This window comes from Enhydra lutris, unplaced genomic scaffold (genome assembly GCF_002288905.1).
Source record: "Enhydra lutris kenyoni isolate GAN:26980312 unplaced genomic scaffold, ASM228890v2 scaffoldscaffold38, whole genome shotgun sequence".
Classification (NCBI taxonomy): Eukaryota; Metazoa; Chordata; class Mammalia; order Carnivora; family Mustelidae; genus Enhydra; species Enhydra lutris.
Window position 1 is genome coordinate 13,472,467 of NW_019154122.1, and position 23,145 is coordinate 13,495,611.

Genomic DNA, 23,145 nt, shown 5'->3' on the forward strand with positions numbered 1-23,145 from the left:
TGGGGTTGGAGCAGGAGGACAGGGTGGCCTGGAGCCGGCTGAGGGAGAAGGGAAGACATCAAAGGAGCCCCTTGTCGGGACGAAGGAAGCCTGTTTCTGGAAGAGTCACCTGAGCGCTGGTTCTCGGGAAGCTCTCCACCGGGGACCCTCCGCCGTGGCTCTCAGAGGACAGGCCGCAGTCCCAGCCCAGCCCACAGCAGCCTCCGTGTCCCCTGACGTCCAGCCCTGGCCCCACCAAAAATCTTTATGTTCCTGGGAACATGACACAGGTGGGAGGTGAGAATCAGGCAGAGCACACAGAAAAGACCAATGATGGTATCAGGCCCCGCGGCTTTCAGAGATGCTCCCTCCTGGCGTCTCCCTCTGGCCCAGGGCTTCCCCAGCTAGCTGGTGGGCTGCCAGCAATGCTGGGGAGGATGGCTGAGGGACCCATGAAGCCCGGGCACCTGGCCCACCGAGGTCTCTCCCGGGAGGCCTATGGGCTTCGAGCAAATGGGATGCAGCCACTTTGCCCAGACACACCTGTGTGTGTAGAAGGGACATACGCAGGTCCTCCCTTGGGGACCAGATTCTCCCCTCCCCTCCGCCAAGCCCCACACACAGCACAGCGACCAGGTCCGTCACCCACGCACCCTGTCTCCCGCAGGAAAAAGGAGAGCACAGATTTTGGCAAAACAATTTTAGTGTTTAAAAAATACATGTTCCATTTGACATACAAAAAGTCATTTTAAAAACTCTGTTCTGAACGTGTCTCACTGTCTAAGACATCTCTAAGTGTCCGCCGCTTCCACAGAAACCAGGGGCAGTCTCTCCTCGTGCACGAAGACAAGGCACTTTCCTGCTGCTCGCCAGGGAGGGCTTCGCGCCTTCAGTCTCCCCACCGCACAAGGACACGGTTCCTCTGAGAAAGGAGGTTCTCGCCTCTCTGCTTGCCAGGCAGAAGCCTGGTACGGAGGGAGTGTCCCAGCACGGGACACCTGGACACGGTCTTGACGGCGACACCCACTGGTTTCCATGCTGGCCCCACGCCCCATCTAGGTCTCTTGCTGGCCCGGGATCAGCTTGGCCTTCCCGGCTGGAGACAAGACCCCGCACTCAGGCCTTGGTTGCGGGACCGGGAGGAGAAGACTGTGCAGGTCCCACCTCGGAGAGCTGGATGCACTCTGGGCCCTCAGCAGGAGCTAACCCAGCATCCCGTCCTTTGCTAGTTAGGTATCTCATGACGTTTTACGACCGACCTCTCTAGACCTCCGTAGCAATACAGCTAAACACCGCACCGGCGAGTCTGTGCGGCATCCGCTCGCACTTCCACTTTCACAGCGAACTACGAACCATTCAAATGTGCTCCCTGAGCTCTCAGCAACCGAAAATGGGTCTGTTTACCCGGCCTGCACCAGAGGGGCGGAAAAGATGCAGAGACTTCCTGCAAAACACCCGAGAGCGGGGCAAGGGGTGTAGACAAAGACCACCCTAGGGAACGAACACACAAGCAGAAGCATAACTCAACTAGCCCCCCGCCCCGTCCACCTTCAGGTCACGTACAGACACGGCCCCCGGGGGTCCGCTTTGCAAACAGAAGCTCCCCAGGGAGGAAGATTCCCCAAAGAGATCACTCTCCCCAGCTCGCTAGGATTTCAGAAATGCCTCCTCCAATCTCCTGCCGTTTCTGTCTCGTGCTGGTGACAGCACTGGTGAGCTTGTGCCTCGCTTAGCAACGAGCCGTGCATGCCGTGCTCACACCCCACCCGGGAAGCCGAATGGGGGCCACGGAGCACGGCCTCTGGAGAAGACATCTGCCACTGCATGTCCCCAGAAACATACGCCGGTCTGGGGTCCCGCTCGCTCCAGCGGGTGATGACACGTGTGGAGGGAAGACTGCAGTGTCCCGCCCCAGCGTTGACAGGCCACGAAGGGACCGTCACTTCCATGGAGACGCCACAGGGTGTGAGAGGGGCCCACGGCCCGCCAGCGCCCCCTGCAGGACCCCTAGCACCAGACAGAAGCTGGACAGAGCCGGTGGCTCAGGTGAGCTGCGGTGGGCAGAGGGCCAGCAGGGCCCACGGGGGAAGCAAGCCACACTTCCAACCAGGCGACACTCATTGCTGGAACAAACATACCCAGAGCCTCTGAGCACCAGGCGGACCAACTGAGCCGCTCGCCCCTGTGATCCGGCCGGACGCCCCCTTGGGCTCCTGTTAGCGGCCGACGCTGGTGTGGCTGGAGGACGGGACCCCGGAATGAAGCGAGCAGCCCCTCAAGCGCCCTCAGCATGGGCTGCAGCTGTGGACCCAGCGGAGGGTGGCAGGAGGCCCTGGGGTGGGGGCTGGGGGTGGTACAAGCAGCAGAGGCTGACAGCAGGGGACGGCCCTGTGACACTGGGTGGCAGCAGCCCTCTCATGGCCCTCGGCCCTCTGGGTTTGTCTTTCAAGGGGCGGGCGGCCGCGGATGGCACTGGCCAGCCACCACAGGCCTTCCCCTGGGCCTTGTGCGTTCTCGAACACGCCGCCAGGCAGCTTCTCTACAAGCGGCCTGAGGTCTGCAGGCTCCTGTCTCCTTAGGAGAAAAACCTAACCGGATAAAACCGACACAGACTGAGTCTATGCTGCTTATGTGAGGCTGCATGTGTTTTTGTTGAAAATAAATTTTTTTTATGTCCCTGGAAAACTAAACAGCAGGAAACGACCCCTTAAGGGCCTATGGAAGCTTCCCCCCTCCTTTCTCTGCCACACCGACCTCAGCTCTCTGGACAAACAGCGAAGCGAGGGAGCGAGGCAGAGCAGCAGTGAACTCTGGGCCCGGGGAGAGCAGGCCTGGTCCTCCGGGGAGACGACCCGGGGAGGGGGGCACTCCGACCCGCCAGGCCGCCGACCCGCCAGCCCCAGGGTGGGACTAGAGCTCTGTCTGCAGAGAATCGAGCAGCAGTGGCCAGCGCGACAAGACTGTTTTGACTTGCGGTCAGCAGAGAGCTGCGCTCCCAGAGCAAACTCGGAGTCTGGCTTACGACCACCTGGAAAGCCCCTCCCTTCTCTCCCCACAGCACATGGCGAGGTGCTCGTTCTAGAGATGCTAATACCAGCCCCCCAGGTCCGCGAGGACAGGCAGGCTCCCGCCCGCCCCTCGGGGCACCCTGGCCTGGTGGCATCAGACAACTGCTGTTCTGGTGTCCAAGTCTCTGCAAACAAGGACCCCCTCACGTTCCTCACTGGGCGCACAAGAGAGTGGAGGCCACCGAGCACAGTGTGTCGTGCCGGCCGGTCCTCGTCAACCCCTCGAGGAAGGGAGCCGAGCACCCGGCACGGGGCTGGGGGGGGGGTCGGGGGGCAGAGCGGCACCCACGCTGGGGCCACAGCAGCATCACTGCAGCAGACGGGCCCGCGGCACGAACCTGGGGAATAGCCCGGGCTCCTGTCCCAGCATGCTCCCTCGTGGTCCCCGGGTGAGCTCGACACACGGGCTCCCTTCTGCACCTCGGGGCCCTTGGCTCACAGACAGGGTGAAGTTGGATCAGAGCAGCATTTTTCGAACTATGCATCAGCTCAATCTAACAGGCTCTAAGCAGCTTTTCTCAAACACGAAAAATAGAAACTGGAGGGTGTCTCACGTCCTAAGGTAAGAATTCCTTCATGGAACTTGTGCGTGAGGCAGACTCGCACATGAATGTGTTCACAGACTCCCGAGATAAGGTGTGCTTCCGGCCGTGGGTCACGGTCAGGAAAGGCGGAACACCATGAGTCTAGGTGGCCCAGTACAGGACAAGGGAGCAAGCGGACGCAGGGGAACACTGGCAGGGTCTCCTGGTGGACTTTTCTGCTGTGATCTCAGGACACCACTTGGCCCCCCTGCCACAGCCCCCGCCCCCCGCCCCATCCATGGATGAAGGCAGGACCCTCCGCTCGGACGGGAGGTCCTGGGCTCAGGCCCACACAGACTCACTATTATTCAGCAGTGGTGACATCAAGAGCCTGCTGGCCTTCGCCGTGGCCATGGCGGTGTTAAAACCACAGAGGATGAAGTTCCTGAAGAATGCATGGGGGCGTGTTCAAGGCCAAGGGCTCCTGGGCTGCCCGGAAGGGAGGGGAGGGGAAGGGAGGGCAGGGACGGCGCAAGAGCACCCCCACATGGCCACAGGAGGCACCGGGCCTGCAACCATCCGTGTCCCCTCAGGAGCATGAGCCCTGGAGGCAAAAGAAAACAGCTAAAACGCAGACCCCCAGACACAGAGACTTGCCGATCCGGCACTGGGGAGAGCTTTGTCAAGGTTAGCTCTCCCGGTGTAAGGAGACCTGTCCTGTCGGAGGGTCGTGGGAGGCCAGGGGGCTTTGAACACGAGAGCCTTTCCCACGGAGAACCCCCAGCTCAGGCCCCGGAATTCTTTTCAGTCCATAGCCTCGAAGAAAGTATAAACAATCAAAAGCAGAGAAATACGCCTGGACGTATCTCCTCACCAAGGAAAGCCCTCAGTGTGACACCAAGAGCTGACACAAGGTGTGACTCTAAAACAAGAGAGCAGCCACCCGGGAAAATCGGGCTCATTCCCTCCCAGTCCTGCCTTGGGAGCATGAGCATGTGGGCAGCTGAAATACCAACTAAATGTGTGAGAATATTTCTTAAAGGAATTTCAGAGAGACACCCCACCCCCCGCCACTGTTACCGGCCTGGTGCTAATGGAGAACAGAGCACCCACCTCCTCTCAACAGCGGCTTCCTGTCTGTCTCCCCAGGTGGTCAGTGTGTCAGGCCGTGCCAGGAGATGCAGCAGGAGGGGCCAGCAGACAGCAGGCAGACAGACTCCGTGCCCCTGAGAGGTAGTGTGAAGAGGGGGGGCTGCAAACTGGTCAAGTCCCTGAGAAGCCCATGGGCAGCCAGCGCCGCCTGGGAACCGCAGCCGCCCTGTGGCGGAGGCCCAGCCCCTGTCTGGTCAGATCAGAGCCCCTGGATGGTCCAGACGATTTCCCTCACATCTCTCCCCACAAACGACGTGTCCCCATCACAGAAAGACTTAACCGGATCTTGCGTGGTAAAGCAAGAGAGTACACTGAGAGTGGAAACGCCCACAGGAAGTCTCCTGAGGTGTAAAGGACCCTCTGGAGTGAGGGACCCCTGGAATGGCCGAGTCATCTATGCCCACTGCATATCACGAAGGGGGTTGGCCAGAGAATGGAGAGTGGGCAGGGGGCCTCCCCCACACAGAGAAGTTCATCTACAGACAAAGGGAGCTCCAAACAACACTTGCAAGAAACTTCCCACTGTTTGCTGCTGTGTCACTGCTACCGCCCTTCATCTGTCTGCGGGACAGCAGGGAGACAGAGGGGAAGGGAACCCAGAGAGACAGAGCAGGAGGAAGCAGCCAGAGAGAGGCCAGGACAGTAGGCTAAATGTCAGAGGCTTGGGAAGAAAGGCAGGGATAGAAGAAACGGCCAACTCGAGGTCTCCAGATGGTTTCTAGCACCTGCTTCGCATGGGCACTGTACCTGATGGACACCTGTGCCCCTGTCTCACTACTATCCAGTCGTCTTTTCCCCAGGAGCCAGTTCAAGGATCACCTCCTCCAGGAAGCCTTCCCTGATTAACCTTAGCTGTTGCATTTCTGCTGAAGTTGGGAGCTTCCACACCGTCTTATTTTGTGCTGGCTGGTGTTATCGTGTAACTGCTGCTGGTATGTTCTTTAGGTGGCTATTCCTCTCCTGACTTGGACTGGAAGCTTCTCAAGAGCAGAGCCTCCATTTCTTCCCTGTGTCTGTGTCTACCCACCACAACTGGATAGAGACTGTCAAAGGGATTGGGGTAAGGCCTGGTCCTTTCCTCTCTGGGGACTTAACCCTGAGGCATCAGATTCCAGAGGACCAGGGCAGGTGGCAGGACTAAGGGGAAGGGGACAGGACAGGGGAAAGCAAGCGTGGGAGTGAGCAAAGGCCAGAGGCACCGTCATCCCAGGAAAGCCTCATAGTCCATATACCAAACCAGCTGGCCAGAACTGGGCAGGACCCCCGAAATGGGCCACTTCTTAGGCTCATGGCCCACGCGGCTCACCAGCATGGTGATCTCCCGCTTCATCCTGCCCATGACCAGGATGGCCACCTTGCGGGCACGGTTGATGAGTGGCAGGCTGAGGCTCATGCGCTGGTGCGGCTTGGAGGGGCTCCTGGTCAGCACCACTGGCTGTGGGCCCTCCAGGCCGGCGGGCGACTGTGGGAACAGGGAGGCCGTGTGCCCATCCGTACCCATGCCCAGCAGCACCAGGTCGAAGCTGCTGTTGGTCACCAGTGCCGAGATCTCGCTGGCGTACATCTGGGCGCCCTGGTCCTCCTCGGCACAGAGGCGCTGGTGCAGGTGCACCGGCATGGGGTGGACGTTGTAGTAGGGGACCCTGACGTGCTGCAGCAGGTGCGCCTGTAGCCCCTGGAAGTTCGACTCAGGGTCTCGAAGCGGGACGCAGCGCTCATCCACCAGCCACAGGTGCGTGTGGGCCCAGGGGAAGCCGTAGTGCCGGGTGGCCAGCTGCTGGAACAGGGGCACGGGGCTGGAGCCGCCAGACAGCGCCAGGTGGAACTCGCCAAAGCGCCGCACTGCCCGCATAGCTGTGGCCTCAATGTCATCGGCCAGCTTCGCGATCAGCTCCTCGGGCCAGGCCGAGATCAGCGGGCTGTCCCGGTACTTGGACTGGAGAACCTGGAAGTCGCTGGGACTTGGAGCGGAGCCAGGCCCCGGCACCAGCTGCTCCGGCTGCTGCTGGGAAAAGCGCACCTGAGTGCCGGTAAACTCGAAGTCCAACAGGTGCCCGTTCGCAGCTCCTCCTGGGTAGAGGCGCGGGGCCTCGTAGGCCAGGCTGTCCAGCAAGGGGGTCCAGAAGGCCCAGGAGGCCAGCAAGTTCTCCGTGGTGATGAACGAGTCCTTGCGGCCGTGGAATATGTGAGATATGAGGACGGAATAGGCGTCCTGCTCCCTCACGGGGCTGTAGGCATAGAAATCCGACAGGGGGCGACCGAAAAGGCGGAGCCCAGGCCGGCCCTCCACTTCCTTCCAGCTCTCGGAGGGCAGGGAGGGCCTGAACAGGTTCCGACTCACCAGCACGGCGGGGCTGCCCAGCTCACCGTGTCCGATGTAGAAGACGATCTGCCGTGGCAGGCACTGGCTCTGGTCCGCCACCCAGCGCGCCTCGGTCTGGGCGCAGTAAGCCTGGTTCCGGAACAAGATCCGCACGTAGCCCACTCTCTCATCCAAGGCTTTGCCAGACATCAGGATGAAAGGGACGCCCTCCCAGCGAAGGTTGTCCATGTGAACGAGGATGCCTGAGGTGACAGGGGACAACGGAGGTGACACGTGGGCACAGAGAGCCCAGGACTTCCCAGCACACCCACCTTCCCTTCCCTCCCTCCCCATCAGCCCTTCTCGTCGCGGAGCCCCTCCTCTAGGCAGGTGGTTTGAAGCACCCCAGGCTTTGTCATGCTCAGCCTTTCTAGCATCTACTCAATGCCCAGTCAGTGCTCGAAACGCAGCCTCTGGACCACCTCAGCCACCCCTCCGTGAGGCGCCTTATGGTCCTAGCCTCCCTGCGCCAGCAAAGAGAACTGAAGTCTCACGGTGGCGGGGGGGTGGGGATGCTTCCCTCCCACTTGCAGAGCACCCGGATGTGCCTGAGCCAAGGCCAGGCAGGGGAGAAGGGGCAGGGCCAGGGCTCTGAGCCCACAGCAGGATGGTGAGCAAGTGGGGGGGCCGTGCGGGGGCAGGCACATGGCAGTGGGAGCCAGGAGCTCAGTGCCCTCCTGACTCGGGTTCCCCGCCTGGTTTTCCCACATACTGCCTCCATACGACCTTGAGCAAGTGTCTGAAGTTCATGGAGCCTCTGGTTTCCTGACCTCGGAATGGGAGTAGTAATGCTGCCTGCGTCCCGGGTCTGTGCCCTCAGGGACCTAGGAGGTAGCCTCTAGCCAGGGCCTGGCATATCCTCAGTGCCCCGCGGACAGCCGCCGCTCCTGGGAAGGAGCTTATTACCTTGGGGGCTGGGCCTCTCCGGGGGCACTCTGGGCCTGGAAACGGTCCACAGGAGGCTCGGGAGGACGACTGTCTGAGCAGCAGGGAGACTGCCTGCTGGAGGTGCCTTGGGCTGTGGCTGGACCGATCTGTAGCCTCCCCGGGGGGCTGGTTATAGGCGAAAGCTGGGTCTGTCCCCAGCTCAGAGAGCTCCAGAAGCGTGTGTGGATGCGGACCGGACTGAGACCACCACCGGGGCGCCCTTCACCCAGAACGACCCAGAACGACCCACCAGGTCAGCTACTGCCGAAAGACGCCCAAAGGCCAGAGAAGCGAAGGACCTTCCTCCTTGGCGACGAGCCCCCTTGCGCGTGTCCCACCTGAGGTCTCTTCCAACCCAAACCAAAGGGCATCTGGACTCGGGAAGCTGCTTCTAGTGGGGGGCAGCCCCGGGGCCCACCTGCGAAGGTCGGCGTCAGGCTGTGGAAGCTGTCTGGCTTCTGCTGCTCTTGGCGCACCTGCCCACTGTACGCCTGGTACTGGCCCAGGACGGCGCTGTCCTTGTGCAGGCCCCGCAGAGCCTGGAAGGCCTGGAGCTTGTGCTGCAGCACGGCCCCTGAGCTGCTGACGTTGTAGGGCAGCTCCATGGCCACGAGGCTGAGGACCTCCGTCAGGTGGTTCTGGAGCACATCGCGGATGACGCCGTACTCCTCGTAGAAGCTGGTGCGGCCTACACGGGAGGGGGTGAAGAATCAGCAAGGTGCCCGACCACCCCGAGGCACACGGGGACCCCCCACCCTGCACCCCAGCCCTGCGTACCCACTCTGCAGCTGGCGACCTCAGACCCCGGGCCAGAGAGCTTACAAAAACAACTTAAGCCAGAGCCAACCTCAGCGAGAGAAGGAAGGAGGGTGTCTTTGAGCATTCTAAGTGAAGCTGTCAAACTCCTTGGGCCTTCCCAGGAATCTGCGTGGGGAAGGGTCTGGTGCCAGCAGAGGCCAGAGGGCGTTTATTGGCAGATGTGAGGCCGGACTCCTGCCCCCCGCGTCCCGCCCCCGGCATCCGTCCGCAGGTGTGGTGCTGCTGGGGGCGGCGGCATCATGGCAAGGGCCTAGGCTCTGGGGCCTGAGTGTCGCTTAGGAATGTGTGATCCTGGCCATTTCCTGACACCTGGGTCTGGTTGTGCCCCTACCATTAAATGGGGTCAACGGAGAGAGCCGGAACTTCCACACTCACAAGATCATGATGTCGAGAGGAAGAAACATGCTCGCTTTGATAACATGAAAACCAATTTTGAAAACAGGATATAAAACAACTGGTGTATTTAGAACTCCAATAAATGAAAAACGCAACTGGATATTGGAAATTCAATGGGTAGGTTTTATGAATTAAAAACAGGTGGAAAGAGTCATTAGAAGACAGATCTGAAGAGATCAACCTGAATGTAGGATAAAGGGACAAAAAGACCCCACCACACACACACACACGGTATGCGTCTCCTTCAAAACTAAACAACAAACTGTCTAGAGCATCCGACCTACGTAGAAACGATAAAGAGAAGCAAATGAGTGACCTACCCAAAATCTGGAATAGTTAAGGAGAGAAAAAAGGATAGGATTTGGGGAAGGACACAATAAGACTCCTTTTAAAAAGCGGCTTGGTGGGTACGCTGGGGTTTGCTTTACTGTACTTCTTCACGCTATGCATATTTAATAGGAATTCTTTATTATCTAGTCAATGTTTAATTCAAACAAGCAAAAAGCAGCGGCCCCTGGTTTAGACCTGCCTGGTCCCACACACTGCCTTACAGGGGCCACCCGGGGTCCTCGGCACCAGCGCTGAGCCACCTGCCCCAGCCCAGCCCGTGGTGCTCGCTCACGCCAGCTGGACGGCGAGCAGGACCAGCCATGACTGGCAGAGCGTGCCCTGAATGCAGCCCAACAGGCCACGTGTCATGGGGCAAGAATTAACCCAGAAGCCCGCTCATAGGAAGGCACCTTTGTCCTTGGCAGTAGGAGCCTGACTCTTTTGTTCTCAGACAGAACCTGACGATCCAGCCCGACGATGCCTCCAAAACGCCGATCCCCCACCACCTCCCACTGCTGAAACAATGTCTGAGAACCCCCAGCCCCACAGGGTTCTGGTTTCCAAAGTTCTTACAGTGTGGCTGACAAGACATCAAGAAAAGCCAATAATTCCAGTAACAGTGTCTATCAGTCCATTTACTCCTAACAATCATGATCTGTAAGGAGGTCTTACTTTTATTTCTTTTTTTCAAGATTTATTTATCTATTTATTTGACAGGCGGAGACACAGCAGAAGAGGGAACACAAGCAGGGGAAGTGAGAGAGGGAGAAGAAGACTTTCCGCTGAGCAGGGAGCCCAAAGTGGGGCTCGATCCCAGGACCCTGGGACCATGACCTGAGCCGAAGGCAGACACCCAATGACTGACCCACCCAGGTGCCCCGGAAGGTCTTACTTTTAAAACACAAATTTTAATTGTAAAAGTACAAGGAAACTGGGATTCAGAGAAGTTAGGTAATTTGCCCAGGGCCACACAGCTGACAAAGGAGTAAAAATGAGACTGAACCCAGAGCCTGCCATTCTTAGCACCCAAAGACCCCCCTTTCAATGTCCCACTACTCCCACCTAAACAACCACACAAGTGAATATTAAACTCGGGAGGGGAGCTGAATGGCACAAGTACCAGCGGCTAGTGGGAGTAGCAGGAAGAGGCAAGCAGAGCTTTGCCGGAAGGATGGATCTAGGTCAAAGGTCAGGCACCCCAAAATCCTAGTGGAGCAAGTCACAGTGAGAGGAGGACAGGGCAGGGATGGTGTCCCTCAGGACTGTTAAATGCCTCAGCTGCAGTCCAGTGGTGCCTCATAGGATGATGGGCCCTGCGTGACCAAATCTTCCAAATTTTTAGGAGAATATGAAGGTTTGGATTAAGTAGAATCTTGTGATTTTTTTTAAAGATCCTATTTATTTATTTGAGAGCGAGAGAGCGAGGGAGAGGGAAAGAGAATCTGAAGCAGACTCCACACTGAGCACAGAGCTCAACCCCACAACGGTGAGATCACGACCTGAGCCAAACCAAAAGCCGGACACTTAACCGACAGAGCCACCCAGGTGCCTCAGGATCTTGTGATTTTTAAGTGTGCACAAATAGCTGATTTTTTTTAATGCTGTATACCTCAAAGAAATACATATGTGAGTGGACTCTGCCCTGGGCCACACCCTAGCTGGGGTACACATCATGAACCAGAGGACAGAGGCCCCAACACACAGTGTGTCCGACAGCGGTAAGCCCGGCCTGGCAGAAGCAGTGGTCTGTGGTTCGGAATAGCAGAAATCCAGAACAGACGGAAAGGGACTTGTAAATGAGGCTGAGAAGTCTCCAGGGCTATTAAAAGTTCTTTTCTTCTACCAGTTAAACAGAATTACCATGTAGTCCAGCAATTTCACTCCTGCGTGCACACCCGAGAGAAATGAAAATGTACACGGTCACAGACATGGGCACACAAACTATTCACAACGGCCGAGGACTAGAAAGAACTCAAATGTACATCAGCTGATGACGGATGGATAAAATGTGGTCTATCCAATAGTCTGTTGGACATTATTCTCAAGAACGACAGAAGTCCCAGTGCACGCTATCATGCAGATGCACCCTGACACCGTGCCGGACGCCGTGCGCTCGGCGAGAGAAGCCAAACCCAGAAGGCCACCCGCAGTGTGAGGTCGCCTGGACGGGACATGGCAGGAACAGGCAGATCCACAGACACAGAAAGTGGGTCGGCGGTTGTGCGGGGCTGGGAGGGAATGCAGATGAGGATAAGGGGTGCGGGGCTTCTTCTGAAGACAACACGAACATTCTAGGGTTGCCTGTGGTGGCTGCCCAGCTGTGACTATGCTAAAATCCACTGCGCTGTATGTTTAAAATGGGTGAATTGTCTGATATGTGACTTGTATCTCAAATAAGACTTTTTCAAGCAAGTGTTAGAGCAGAAAGGGGAACCACGACAGAGGCGCCGTGGGACTCGGCCCTCGTCCACCCACCTGCCGGATGAGCTTACTGTGAGGGGCCTGGTGGTGATGCGACCAGCAAGGCAGCATTTGGGGCAAATCCGGGACGTAACAAGGAATCAGTCAGGAGATGAATACAGGCTGTGCGGAGGCCAATCGGGGTCGTGACCTGGAGTGTGGTCTCCGGAGCCGGGAGGTGCGGGTTCATGTACCCGCTCTGTCACTCTGTCACCTTTCAGCTCTGCGACCCCACGTGAGTGGTCCTCACTCACTCGTAAGTGGGGGACAGTGGCATTCCCCCCAGTAGCCCTGAGCAGTAACAAATTAACCCATGTACGGGGCTGGGAACGGTGCCTGGCACACAGGAGGCGCTGGGAGGTCCCGGCTAGGATGTGTGTTATTACAGGAGCTGCAAGAGAGGGGCTACCGGCCAGGTGACACAGGGGACCATCATCATCTGGAAATAAAGAAGTCTGAAAACGCAGCTGGTGTTTCCTGAGAGAAATTCAATGACAGTTTACATTCAAAATCTGCTGAATGTGCAGTGGTGACGGTATCGAGAAGGCCGCAGGCAACGAGGGCTAGAGATATCCTGAATTTCATGAAATCCCAAATGCCCACGATGGCAAAGGCATCACTGTTTTACAACTGCTAAGAAATGGACGAGCCGCTGGCCACGTCAACCACGGCGCCCATCAGCGGTACATGCAACTTCAGAGATGGTCAAGTGTAAAAAAAAAAAAAAAAAGGTGTCCTGGAATCCGTGAATTACAGGTTTAAAAGTATAAATGGGATATTTAAAGCTTAGAGAACAGATGAATTTTGGATGGAGGAACACAGCAGGATCCTTAAAAGCCCTGTATCTGTTTACTACTCATTAGCTTAACAAACCCCTCTGTAGCCCTCTTCCTATTTTTATCCTCTCTCCATCCATGGGGAGAACGCACTTCACAGGTGTGCCACCCGCTGGGTAAAAGAGAGCTTCCTTTACTCCTTAATTTCAAGCTTCGGGGGTCGTCCATGTTTAGCACAGCCTCCCATCCCTTCCTGGTTCCTTCTGCCTTTTCGCCTCACCCCTGCCGGAGAGACAACCACAGGACAGGAAGTCAAGTCGGGGCCCCGTTCTCCTGACAATGCCAGCTGCTCCGGTTTTTTCCCTAGTGACCACCAGTTATTGTGGCTGATTTTTCCTGAAAATATCTATACTGACTCCTGCTATCCTTTCCGAGACTGAAAGCTGAGGGTGAAGAACCCACTGATGGATGAACAAGGACAGAAAAAGTCTCGACCACATCGGAAAAGTGGAAGCAAGCCCTCCAACAGCCCGGCTTCCCCACGGCTCAAGTCCAGCACCGTCCAAGATCACAAGATCGCAACATCACCAGCATGGGAGACCCGCTTTGCCCCTCAGCTGTGCTGCTGCTCAAACCTTCGTGGGTTAGCATCCCATCGAGATGGGATGTTGAGAAGCAGTGTCCCACGTACTTAAAGACGACTCCCACGGGGCACCTGGCTGGCCCAGCTGGTAGAGCACGCAACTCCTTATCTCGGGGTTATGAGTCTGAGCCCCACGTTGGATGTAGAGATTACTTAAAAATGTGAGCTTAGACGGGCGCCTGGGTGGCTCAGGGGGTTAAAGCCTCTGCCTTCAGTTCAGGTCATGATCCCATTGTCCTGAGATCGAGCCCCGCATTGGGCTCTCTGCTCCGCGGGATGACTGCTTCCTCCTCTCTCTCTCTGCCTGCCTCTCTGCCTACTTGTGATCTCTGTCTGTCAAATAAATAAATAAAATCTTTTTAAAAAAATGCGAGCTTAGAAAAAGTGGGGGGCCGCATTGGGCTCCCTGCTCAGTGGGGAATCTGCTTCTCTCTCTCTCCCACCCCACTTCTTGTAGTCCCTCTCTTGCTGTCTGTCAAATAAATAAATAAAATCTTAAAAAAAAAGAAGAAGAAGAAGAAGAAGATTCCCACAAACCCACCAAACTGGCAAGGACAGGAAGGACAGGAGCACCCCATGCAGGCAAAGCTATAGGAAAACTAGATACGGACACACTGTTGCAGATGTTCTAGAAAACAGTCTAATAAGATGCAACATGAGCTACAAAGTCATTTCCACCGTGTGGCCCAGTAATTCCACTTCAGAAGCATACTCAAACAGAAAATATTTTTTTTAATGCTCATAAATGTTCTAGAATGACAGTGGTTGAACAACTTGGTGAATATGTCAACTACTGAACTGTACACTTTAAGAGGGTACATTTTCTTTTTTTATTTTTAAGATTTTATTTATTTGACAGACAGAGAACACAAGTAGGCAGAGAGGCAGGCAGAGAGAGAGAGGGAAAAACAAGCTCCCCACTGAGCAGAGAGCCCGATGAGGGGCTCGATCCCAGGACCCTGGGATCATGACCTGAGCTGAAGGCAGAGGCTTTATTTTTTTTTTTAAGATTTTATTTATTTATTTGACAGAGAGATCACAAGCAGGCAGAGAGAGAGGAAGAAGCAGGCTCCCCTAGAGAGCAGAGAGCCCGATGCGGGGCTCAATCCCAGGACTCTGAGATCATGACCTGAGCTGAAGGCAGCGGCTTAACCCACTGAGCCACCCAGGCTCCCCTAAAAGGGTACATTTTATGATATGTGAATTATATCCTAATTTTTTAGACGCTTGCAACGTCCTATTTAAAATAACAAAAAGTGAAAACAGCCAAAACACCTCATAATGGGGCGATTCATTTTCTGTGACACAAACAGAACAGAAACACAGAGCTTATACACTGTACAGACTGTCGAATCGTGGAAGTTTAAAAACACATTCACATACATATATGAGACAGAGAGACGCTGTCAGGTGAAGGACGGACACAAAGGAGCATTACAGACCAACGAGGGTCTATACATCAGCCAGCACGGGTCACAGAGAAGTCACAGGGAACCACGGAGAACACTGCCTCTCCTTGTTGGCTTGGAAGAACAGCATTCTCCTCTGTCAAGTATTTCCATGTATGTGATTTCATTTCATCCTTAAAACAACCCCGAGAGAGGTAACGGGGGTTACCATCATCATACAGAGATGTGCTGCGGAGCACACGCTTCAGAACCGGGACCAGAAACCCCCTCCCCATTGCCTCCGTGCTGTGGAGATCTGGATCTTCCCAGGAAAACACGGAGTCAAGAACAACAAAACTGAAAGCTCGCTGTGATCCCTCCCAGGACCTTCGGGGTAACTAAGAATAAAAAGCGGGGAGGGCCAAGGAGAGAGCAGGTCTGCTGGCTGGCCGGGGTTCTCTCCAGTCAGGAGGGCTGGCAGCTCCCTGAGCTCACCCTGAAGATAGCCCTGCAAGAGGGGACACACCAGGCTGGATGGCGGGACAGCAGGTACACAGCTGGGAGGACCCAGGCCACCTTGGTCCCTGTGCAAGAGGCACGACGCAGGCACTCTGACCCTCAGAGGTCAGTATGCACCACGCTCCTTCCCCACTGTGGGAACAGGGACCCTCCCAGGCAGGGACAGATACACCATCCTCAGGAAGTCTCCCTCTTTCTTCCTGCCAAAAAAAAAAAAAAAAACCTTCCACGCAGAGGAGAAAGTAGGGCAGCAAAGAGACGCAGAGACGCTCCGAGCACATCCTGGCAGGAAGGCCAATGCCAAGGGCCTGGGCAGACCCTGTGGCCATAGGCACAATGGTCAGAAACTGGGGTTCTGAGGGGCCACAGACCTTGGATCACATTCCTGTGCCACCAGAAGAGAGGGCAGCCCAGCCTGGACGGCTGTTCCTCGGGCCACTCGTGACGCAGCCCTCCTTCCCACGAGGCCCCCCGGTGGCCACAGTGAGGGCCAGCAGGGGTCCTCTCCACCCCGCCGCACAGCCCAGCCAAGGTCACTCCTTGTACAGCCCAGGGTGCTGCAGCTTCAGGACAGCCCAGCCCCCCAGGGTTTCTGTGGCTCTGAGAGCAGTGCCCCAGACGAGACTGAGAGGAGCTGGGACCTGGGACAGGGAAGGATGCTCTTCCCTTCATCCCCCCTTCCTGCTCTCTCCCTCCTGCTGTGCGGGGACAAGGCAGGCAGGCAACTCCAACTCCGGCTGCGGCAAGGAAGGAGAGAGCTGCTCACACAGCCCCAGAAGGTGGGGCAGCCAGCCTCACCCACTTGGATGTTTAGGGGGTGAGAGGAGACATCCAAACGACCTTGCCACTCGGAAATCCCCTTCCCAGGGCCTGCAGCAGCTTGGAACCGGAGTGCTCCTTTTCCCAGGCCTGGCGTGCCACCAACAGCCGGGCCACCCTGGAGCCTCCCCTCCCAGGAGTCAGCAAGGGCTGTGCAGGCCCCGGGCAAGGGGTGGGGAATCCGGAGAAGGGAGATGGCCTCTGCACTCTGCCCTTCTGAAGCTCCACATCAGACTACTGGGCTCTAAATCCCACCTCCGAAACTTCCAGACCACACTCAGTCTCACTGCAGCAGCTCACCTGCTAAGCACACTGAACCACAGCAAGGCATGGTGACCTCTAGCAGGAGCGCAGTCCTTTCTCCTGCCCGCTTCCCATCCCCAACCCCAGGAGAAGGCACAGCCCACGCCCTGATGTGCTGGTCACAGGGCTCCCTGGGCATGGGAGGTAGCTGCAGGGCCCACATCTCCTGCCCTCTCCCTCCAGCCTCAACTAAAGTGTGTCTATAAGGGGCCCCCTGAGGGACGGGCTCCAAAGCAGGACCCAGAGGGGACAGTGAGGATTAGTGTTTAAGCCCCCAAAGCTACACCAGGCCACTTTCCAAGCATGCAGAGAATGCCTGTCCTTCTGGGTCCCCAATGCTCAGGAATCAGGGAGAGCACACTGTTGCCAGAGGCCCTACTTGCTATGGGGACGAGCACAGTAGTGGGACATCAGCCCCCATTAACCTGGTCTGGGCCCAAGTATGCGACCCGCAGGCAAACAGCCCGACCAAGGAGATCCAACCCCCAGGACAGCTGCAGTCCCACCGGCCATCTCCGACGCGCACAAGCAGCTGAAGCAGCCCGCTGGTCACCCCCTTACTGGTCCCAAGCCCCTCAGGGGCTAGTGGGTCCCCTGCTGCCTGCTTGCTCTGGGTCTCTCTGTGCCTCTGGGCTGAAGGCACAGGGCCCACTGAGTGAAAAAGCCCTGTGCTCTGGGGCATGGCAGCAGGGAGACCTTCCCCTCAGAACCCACACCCTGCAGGCAGCTGGGCCTCTGCCTGGGTCCCACACAGCAGTCTGGAAGGCAGAGCCGCTGTCCCCTCCCTCCTGGAGTACGGCTGTCCGCTGCTCTCCAAACCAGAGATTCTCCCTGCCTCGGGCCAGGCCTTGGCAAATAGACCTGCCCAGGCCTCTGCCTGCCTTTCGGTCTTGCTTTCTCCTTTCCTTTTTCCAAAATCCCAAAGTACCTTTGCTGGGATGAGCCGGCTTGCAGTTTGCCTGGCTCCTGGCTCCGCAGGGTTCCCACAAAAAAAAAAACAAAACCCAAACCTACAAACGACGTGAGAAACCAAAAGGGAAAAGAAAGGGGCAAGAGGGTTGGAGGGAATAAGGGGCAACAGCACAACCGGTAACCTAGACACCACAGCCCCTCCCCAGCCCAGGGTGGGCACAGGAAGGACTTGACAGAAACGGGGGCGGGGACCCAGTGTCCCAGCCCTGCTGGTGGCTGAGACAAGTCCAGGCAGAAACTGGTGCTGGCCTACAGAGGGGTGACAGCGGCACCTTCCCAGCCTGCCCCAGGCTCTCAGCCCCAGGTCTGAAGCTCCTCCCTCTGCAGATAAAGCAAGAACGCGGCCCCGCACTTGCCCCCACGAGGACACAGGCACAAGGAGGCTCAGCCTGAGCCCTGCTGAGGACAGGAGGGAAAGCTGGGAGGGTCGAGGCGGGTTCCTGAGACTCACAAAGGCTCAGCGCAGTGGGGAGAGGGCCTCTGTTCTGGTATGGGCTCCCGACCAGAGAAACCAAGCTCCTCTCGAAGACAGCGATGCCCTCAGAGCCGTGGCTCCCAGGCCCCAGGCCCCCAGCCCTCCCACTGCCTGCCTGTGTGGTTCGTTTTGGAGTCTCTCCCAAGACACCCTCTCCCCAGTGACCCTGTGAGGTGGCGGGGGCAGAGCCGGGCCTCACACCCTCCGCACGGCCACCTTCCTCACACAGAGCCTCCAGCACTGGACATACTTGAAGGGAGGGAAGCTGGAGAGAGTAACCGAGGGAAGGAGAAAGAAGAGGAAAAGGCAAATAGAAGGACACAGACCTCCCGGACCCCCCAACCTGGGCCTGAAGGGTGTGCCCAAGGGCACACTGTGTGGGGGGACAGCAGCCTCGGAGCCTCCAGCTCGGGCTGCAGAGAGCAGTCCATGGGACAAACGGGAGGCAGCAGTGCCCAGCCTGGGGGCCAGAGCCAGACTGCACCCCGAGGGCCCGGCCTACCACCTCCAGCCCCGTGACCTCAGGCACGTCCCCAAACCGCACCTGTAGGCAGAGGCTAATGAGAACCCACCTCATTCGGCCCCTGGGGGGACTGACATAAGAATAATTAGCTTTTACCGTCTTGGGTAAGAACAGATGCTTTGAAGGTAACAACACGCTCCCAGCAGGTGGAGAACTCCCCGAAGGCCAGAGCTCCGGGCAGCCTCAGGAGCCGCGGCCATGTACGCGCCGCCTCACTGAGCAGGGAAGCGACATGTGCCGGGGTCACCCGGCAGAGACAGGCCCCAGCCCCCAGGCCAGCGCCGCTCATTCCCTCAGTGTTTGCTTAGCCCTCTGATGAGTGTGCCAGGGGCCAGAAAGGAGGGGCCTGGCGCCCAGGGTCTGCGGAGACGCGCACAGGCCCGGAGAAGACCCAGAAAAGCCTGGAGGGCGGAGAAGGGAGGCACGTGGTGCTCGGAGAGCCTGATGGGAGCCGACCTCATGGAGAAGGCCCCTGAGCAAAGCTCCCCGAGAGAGCGGCAGCCGAGCTGGAACCAGCTAACAGGAGGAGGGGAGGGGAGGAGCAGGTGAGGAGAAGCATAGAGACAGCCGGCGCCCCCTGCACACTCTCAAAGCCCGAGAGGCCCTCACGCCACCCAGAGGGTCTGCACCGTGTCCACGTAAAACTCAGGTCTGCGCTCCCAGAGGGCAGCGAGGACCACAAGGGCTTCGTCTGCAGGCGCCCCGGGGCTTAGCCTGGTCCAGAGCTGAGACCACATGCCAGCCAAAACCTCCCACCCAGAAGCACCGGCCATGGGAGCCTTCAGCCCACCACCTCACCAGGCACAGGGCCGGTGGAGGCCACAGAGCGGGGGACCCTCAAGCACCTTCTGCGTCCACCGTCTCCTTCATGATGATCTCCACCCGTTCCACATGGTGCCGGTTCCAGAGGCCGTCCAAGGCCTTGCGGTTCTGGTCTCGGAAAGGCAGGATCTGAGCCACGGCCTGCCAGGGAAGGAGACCGGTTATGCTGCCAGTTCTCAGGGTGAAGAACGAATCCTGACTCCAAGGAAGGGCCCCAACTCCTCTACCCCCCACTTCCAGATGCTCTCAGGAGCCCTCGTCCCTGGGTCTCAGGACGTCCCCGCTCCATGAAGACTCCAAGAACTGTTAAGTGACCTCCACAGGATCAGCAGCATTTTATTTTGCAAGGAAAAGCATATTTAAGATTACTTACCTTCTATCACCGTCAACTTCTCATGAAAGAAAGCTACTTTAACGCCAAAATAGGAGCAAGAAAAACTTCAGACTGGATGTATTCAGGAAGTGCGCTTTTCTCGTTTTCCCAGAAGCAAGGGAAAACCTCTCCAGGTCAGACCCTGGTCTGAGGCGCACTCTTCGGGAACGCTGCAGCTGCAGACAGGGCTGGCTAGATGGCGACGCCTCTGTCCTGGAGGACTGGGAGGTGTCCCCCTACATGGCTGCAGGCCCACCAGCCTGGTCAGTACTGAGGAAGACTGCGCTGTGCGCTCTCTGCTGCGGTTTCTAGGAAGAGATGCTCCAGTGGCACCTGGAGGGCAGGGCAGGCTCGGAGCGAAGTGGCCAGGCGGCCTGCCTCACCTGGGAGCTCAGCCCCAGGCTCCGCCACGGAACCGTACGGTCCCTGCTCACTGGAAGATCTCATTGCCAGCCTTCTGGCTCAAAACAGAACTCAGGAGGACACAGACACTTAGAAAAGGCAGATGGGTGTGGAATAAGTTCATTCTAATTCCCACCCCACGACCCACAGGAAGCCAGGCAGACACCTGTGCAGAGGCCACAGGGCAATGAGAAACAAAGCGCTGGCCGCGCAGACGAGGGCCACGCGGACAAGGGCCACGCGGACGAGGACCATGAAGACGAGGGCCACACATCCTGGCCTGGCTGCTCGGCTCTTCCTTCAGCCTCTCGCCACCTGCCCACCTGCGGGACAGCCACGGGAGCTCCAATTTCACAAGGGCTCTGGGCCTCATCCCACAAGCAGCAGCGTGGCTGTGTCAGTGGGGTCTCCCACGCCCAGCTCGTGCCATCCCCGGCACGCCCCCCGCCGAAGCTCACCTGCTTGCCCAGGTAATGGTCCACCCGGTACATCTCCTCCTCTTGGAAAAAGCTCCTAAGTTCCGTGGCCAGCTGCTGGGCGGAGAGGCGGTCGTGGCCAAAGGGCTTCTCCAGGACAACCCGCAGCCAGGCGCCGGGGCCTGGACGGCAGCTGCTGTTCATGCTGCGGGCAATGTCCGCGTAGGCGAAGGGCGGCACCGAGAAGTAGAAAATCCTGCCAGCCTCCCGGAGACCTTCGTGTTGGAGCTGTGCCTCTATGTCCTTGCTCAGGGCCATATAGTCCTCGCTCGTCCTCAGGCGGCGGTACTGGCTCAGCTGCTGGAACCGGCCCCTGAGTTCGGCACAGCGCTCGGGCGCCACGTCCTCAGGACAGGAGAGGGACTCCAGGACCTTGGTGACGAACTCCTGGCCCTGCTTGGTGGATGTCAGAGCAGCCCCGTGGAAGCTGAAACTGTAGCCCTTCCCCACCTCATCCAGGTACAGCTGGAACAGTCCCTGCCATAAGTATTTCCTGGCCAGGTCTCCGGTCGCTCCCAGCAGGATTATGGAGACATGTCCCTGGAGATCCTGGGCCTGCAGGCCGGCCAGAAGGACCAGGCACACTGCCACGGCCGGCGTCTTCCAGCAACCAGGCCGCCTGGGCAGAGGGAAGACACACAAGGAACAAGGAAGGATCAGACATGGGTCAGGCACTGGGACCTGGAGGTAAACACATTTCTAGGTCATCGAACATTTCCTGCCTGGCAAAAAACCACCACGTGTTTTCTCAGAAAATGTTATAATCCCACAGCCTGCCCCTCCCTCTGCAGCAGCCTGGCTTCTGTGCCAGGAAGCTGGTGGGTAGGGAGCCTACCCTTAAACAGGGACTAAGCCCTCGAAGGTGGTAGGCTCCTTGCTAGAGCCGGGCCACGGTGTGCGGGAAGCACCAGAGAGGCCCTCAGGGCAGCCGAGGGATTGAGCCGTCCACTCTCCGACCACGGCCAGGCTCGTCTGTAAGCACAAGGCGCCAGGACCACTGGGGCACGTCGGGAATAGGGAGCAGGCCTTCAGGTGACAGGCCAGAACTACAAGAAGCTACGATCACCCCCTCTCACTCCTCCCTTTGATTTTCCCACATTCTCTGGGCTCCATGCACAAAATGATTATCGGTAACTGCTACAGTGCAGTGATTAAAAACAAAGACGCTGGGGGCACCTGGGTGGCTCAGTCGGATAAGCGTGAGTGTCTCAGCTCAGGTCTTGATCTCAGGGTCGTGAACTCAGGCCCAACGCTGGGCTCCACACTGGGTATGAGTTTAATTAAAATAAAACACTAAACCAAAACATAATCTCTGAAAACAGCTGAGGTTGAATCCCAGTGCAACGCCTTACTGTTAGACCTTGAACAAGGGTTTAACCTCTCCGTGCCTCAGTTTCCTCATATGCAGTGGGGGTAACAGTGACCTACGCCACACAGTTATTACAAGGACAAATGAGTTGATATTTACAAATGCTCAGGACACTGCCTAGGATCCAGGAAGCACTAGAGAAGCAGTGGCTGTCACGGTGGTCGGCCAATGACAGCAGCAGCACTCAACTCAGTCCTTACGCACAGAAGAGCTCGCTGTATCCAGAAGAAAGCCCTGGAAAAGGACCAGCGGCATAGATTCTGTGACGGTTTCCCTTCCGCGGACAGCAAAGCCGATGCTCAGGTGGTGAAGGGGCCCGGGCGAGGAAGGGGCAGCCGGACAGGCACCAGGCTCTCTGTCCCCAGAGCTGCCACCCAGCAAATGCCTGCCGCAGCCTCCCTGAGGGGGCCTCCCCCTGGGCTGGTTTCCAGCCTCTCTTACAGCAGCTGACACACGGGAAAGGCCAGAGGCCTCGGACCTGCCACAAAGTCACCAGTGAATTTGCTTTATGCTGCCTTCTGTTCTGACCAAGGCTGTGGGGCTTAATGTGCCCCATTCCTACTCCTCAGCTCCCCTGTTCGTTTCCCAGCAAGGCCTGTGCTTTGGGGGAAAGGGAGAAGTGGTGACAGGGAAAGTCATGGTGGCCAGTAACTCGGCTCTCCAAAATCACAGGGCCCTGGGGCCCAGCCGGGGACGCTGGAACACCGAAGGAGGACTCAAGATCACGGACAGCAGGCGTTTCCAGATGAAGGACTAACCCAACTCTCGACCTGGAGGCTCTAACCTGTTGTTCAAGTAGGGAAACTGAGGTTTAAAGAGACACCTGGCCAGCCTGCCTTCCTGCAAGCCTATGCTGTCCTCCATCTTGAGGGACCGGAGATGCCCTCTGACAGCAGCACCCCGCAGCCCACCTTCCCCTCTGCCTCCTCATCTCTGGGTCAGTGGCTGAACCAAAGTGAGGGGGCCACAGCAGTGTCCGCACACCAGACATGTCCACCACCAGGGCTCTAAGCAGAAGCTCCCGGGACCAGCTGAGCAGCCTCCCGGGCCTCACCTTCCACTCTCCCCGCACCTGCATGCTCACTCCCAAATCAGATGGGCCGAGGGACCATTCTACTTTCTTCTCCCGCTTCCCAATCCCTGTCCTCGGCCCTTCATGCGTTTCTTTCTGAACTGGCAATCGCCCCTGTCTAGAGGGAAGAAAAAGCTGCAAGGTCAGTGCGGGAAAGAGGCGGCGAGAAATCTGAAGCCCGGAGAAGAGCCTGGAG

The 23,145-nt window shown here is 57.7% G+C and overlaps 1 protein-coding gene across 2 annotated transcripts in view; it reads right to left on the bottom strand.

The window, feature by feature from the left end:
* Positions 1-706: 706 nt before the first annotated feature.
* Positions 707-23,145, bottom strand: part of LOC111154817 (hexose-6-phosphate dehydrogenase/glucose 1-dehydrogenase) — a 28,075-nt gene continuing 5,636 nt past the window's right edge. For both annotated transcript variants that reach the window (XM_022514743.1, XM_022514742.1), the window contains 4 exons: positions 20,491-21,127; positions 19,281-19,398; positions 8,431-8,700; positions 707-7,288 (listed from right to left, as the gene is read on the bottom strand). In XM_022514743.1, the coding sequence (XP_022370451.1) occupies positions 5,925-7,288; positions 8,431-8,700; positions 19,281-19,398; positions 20,491-21,127 (2,389 nt within the window). In that variant the 3' untranslated portion in view covers positions 707-5,924. The remainder of the gene's footprint in view (positions 7,289-8,430; positions 8,701-19,280; positions 19,399-20,490; positions 21,128-23,145) is intronic.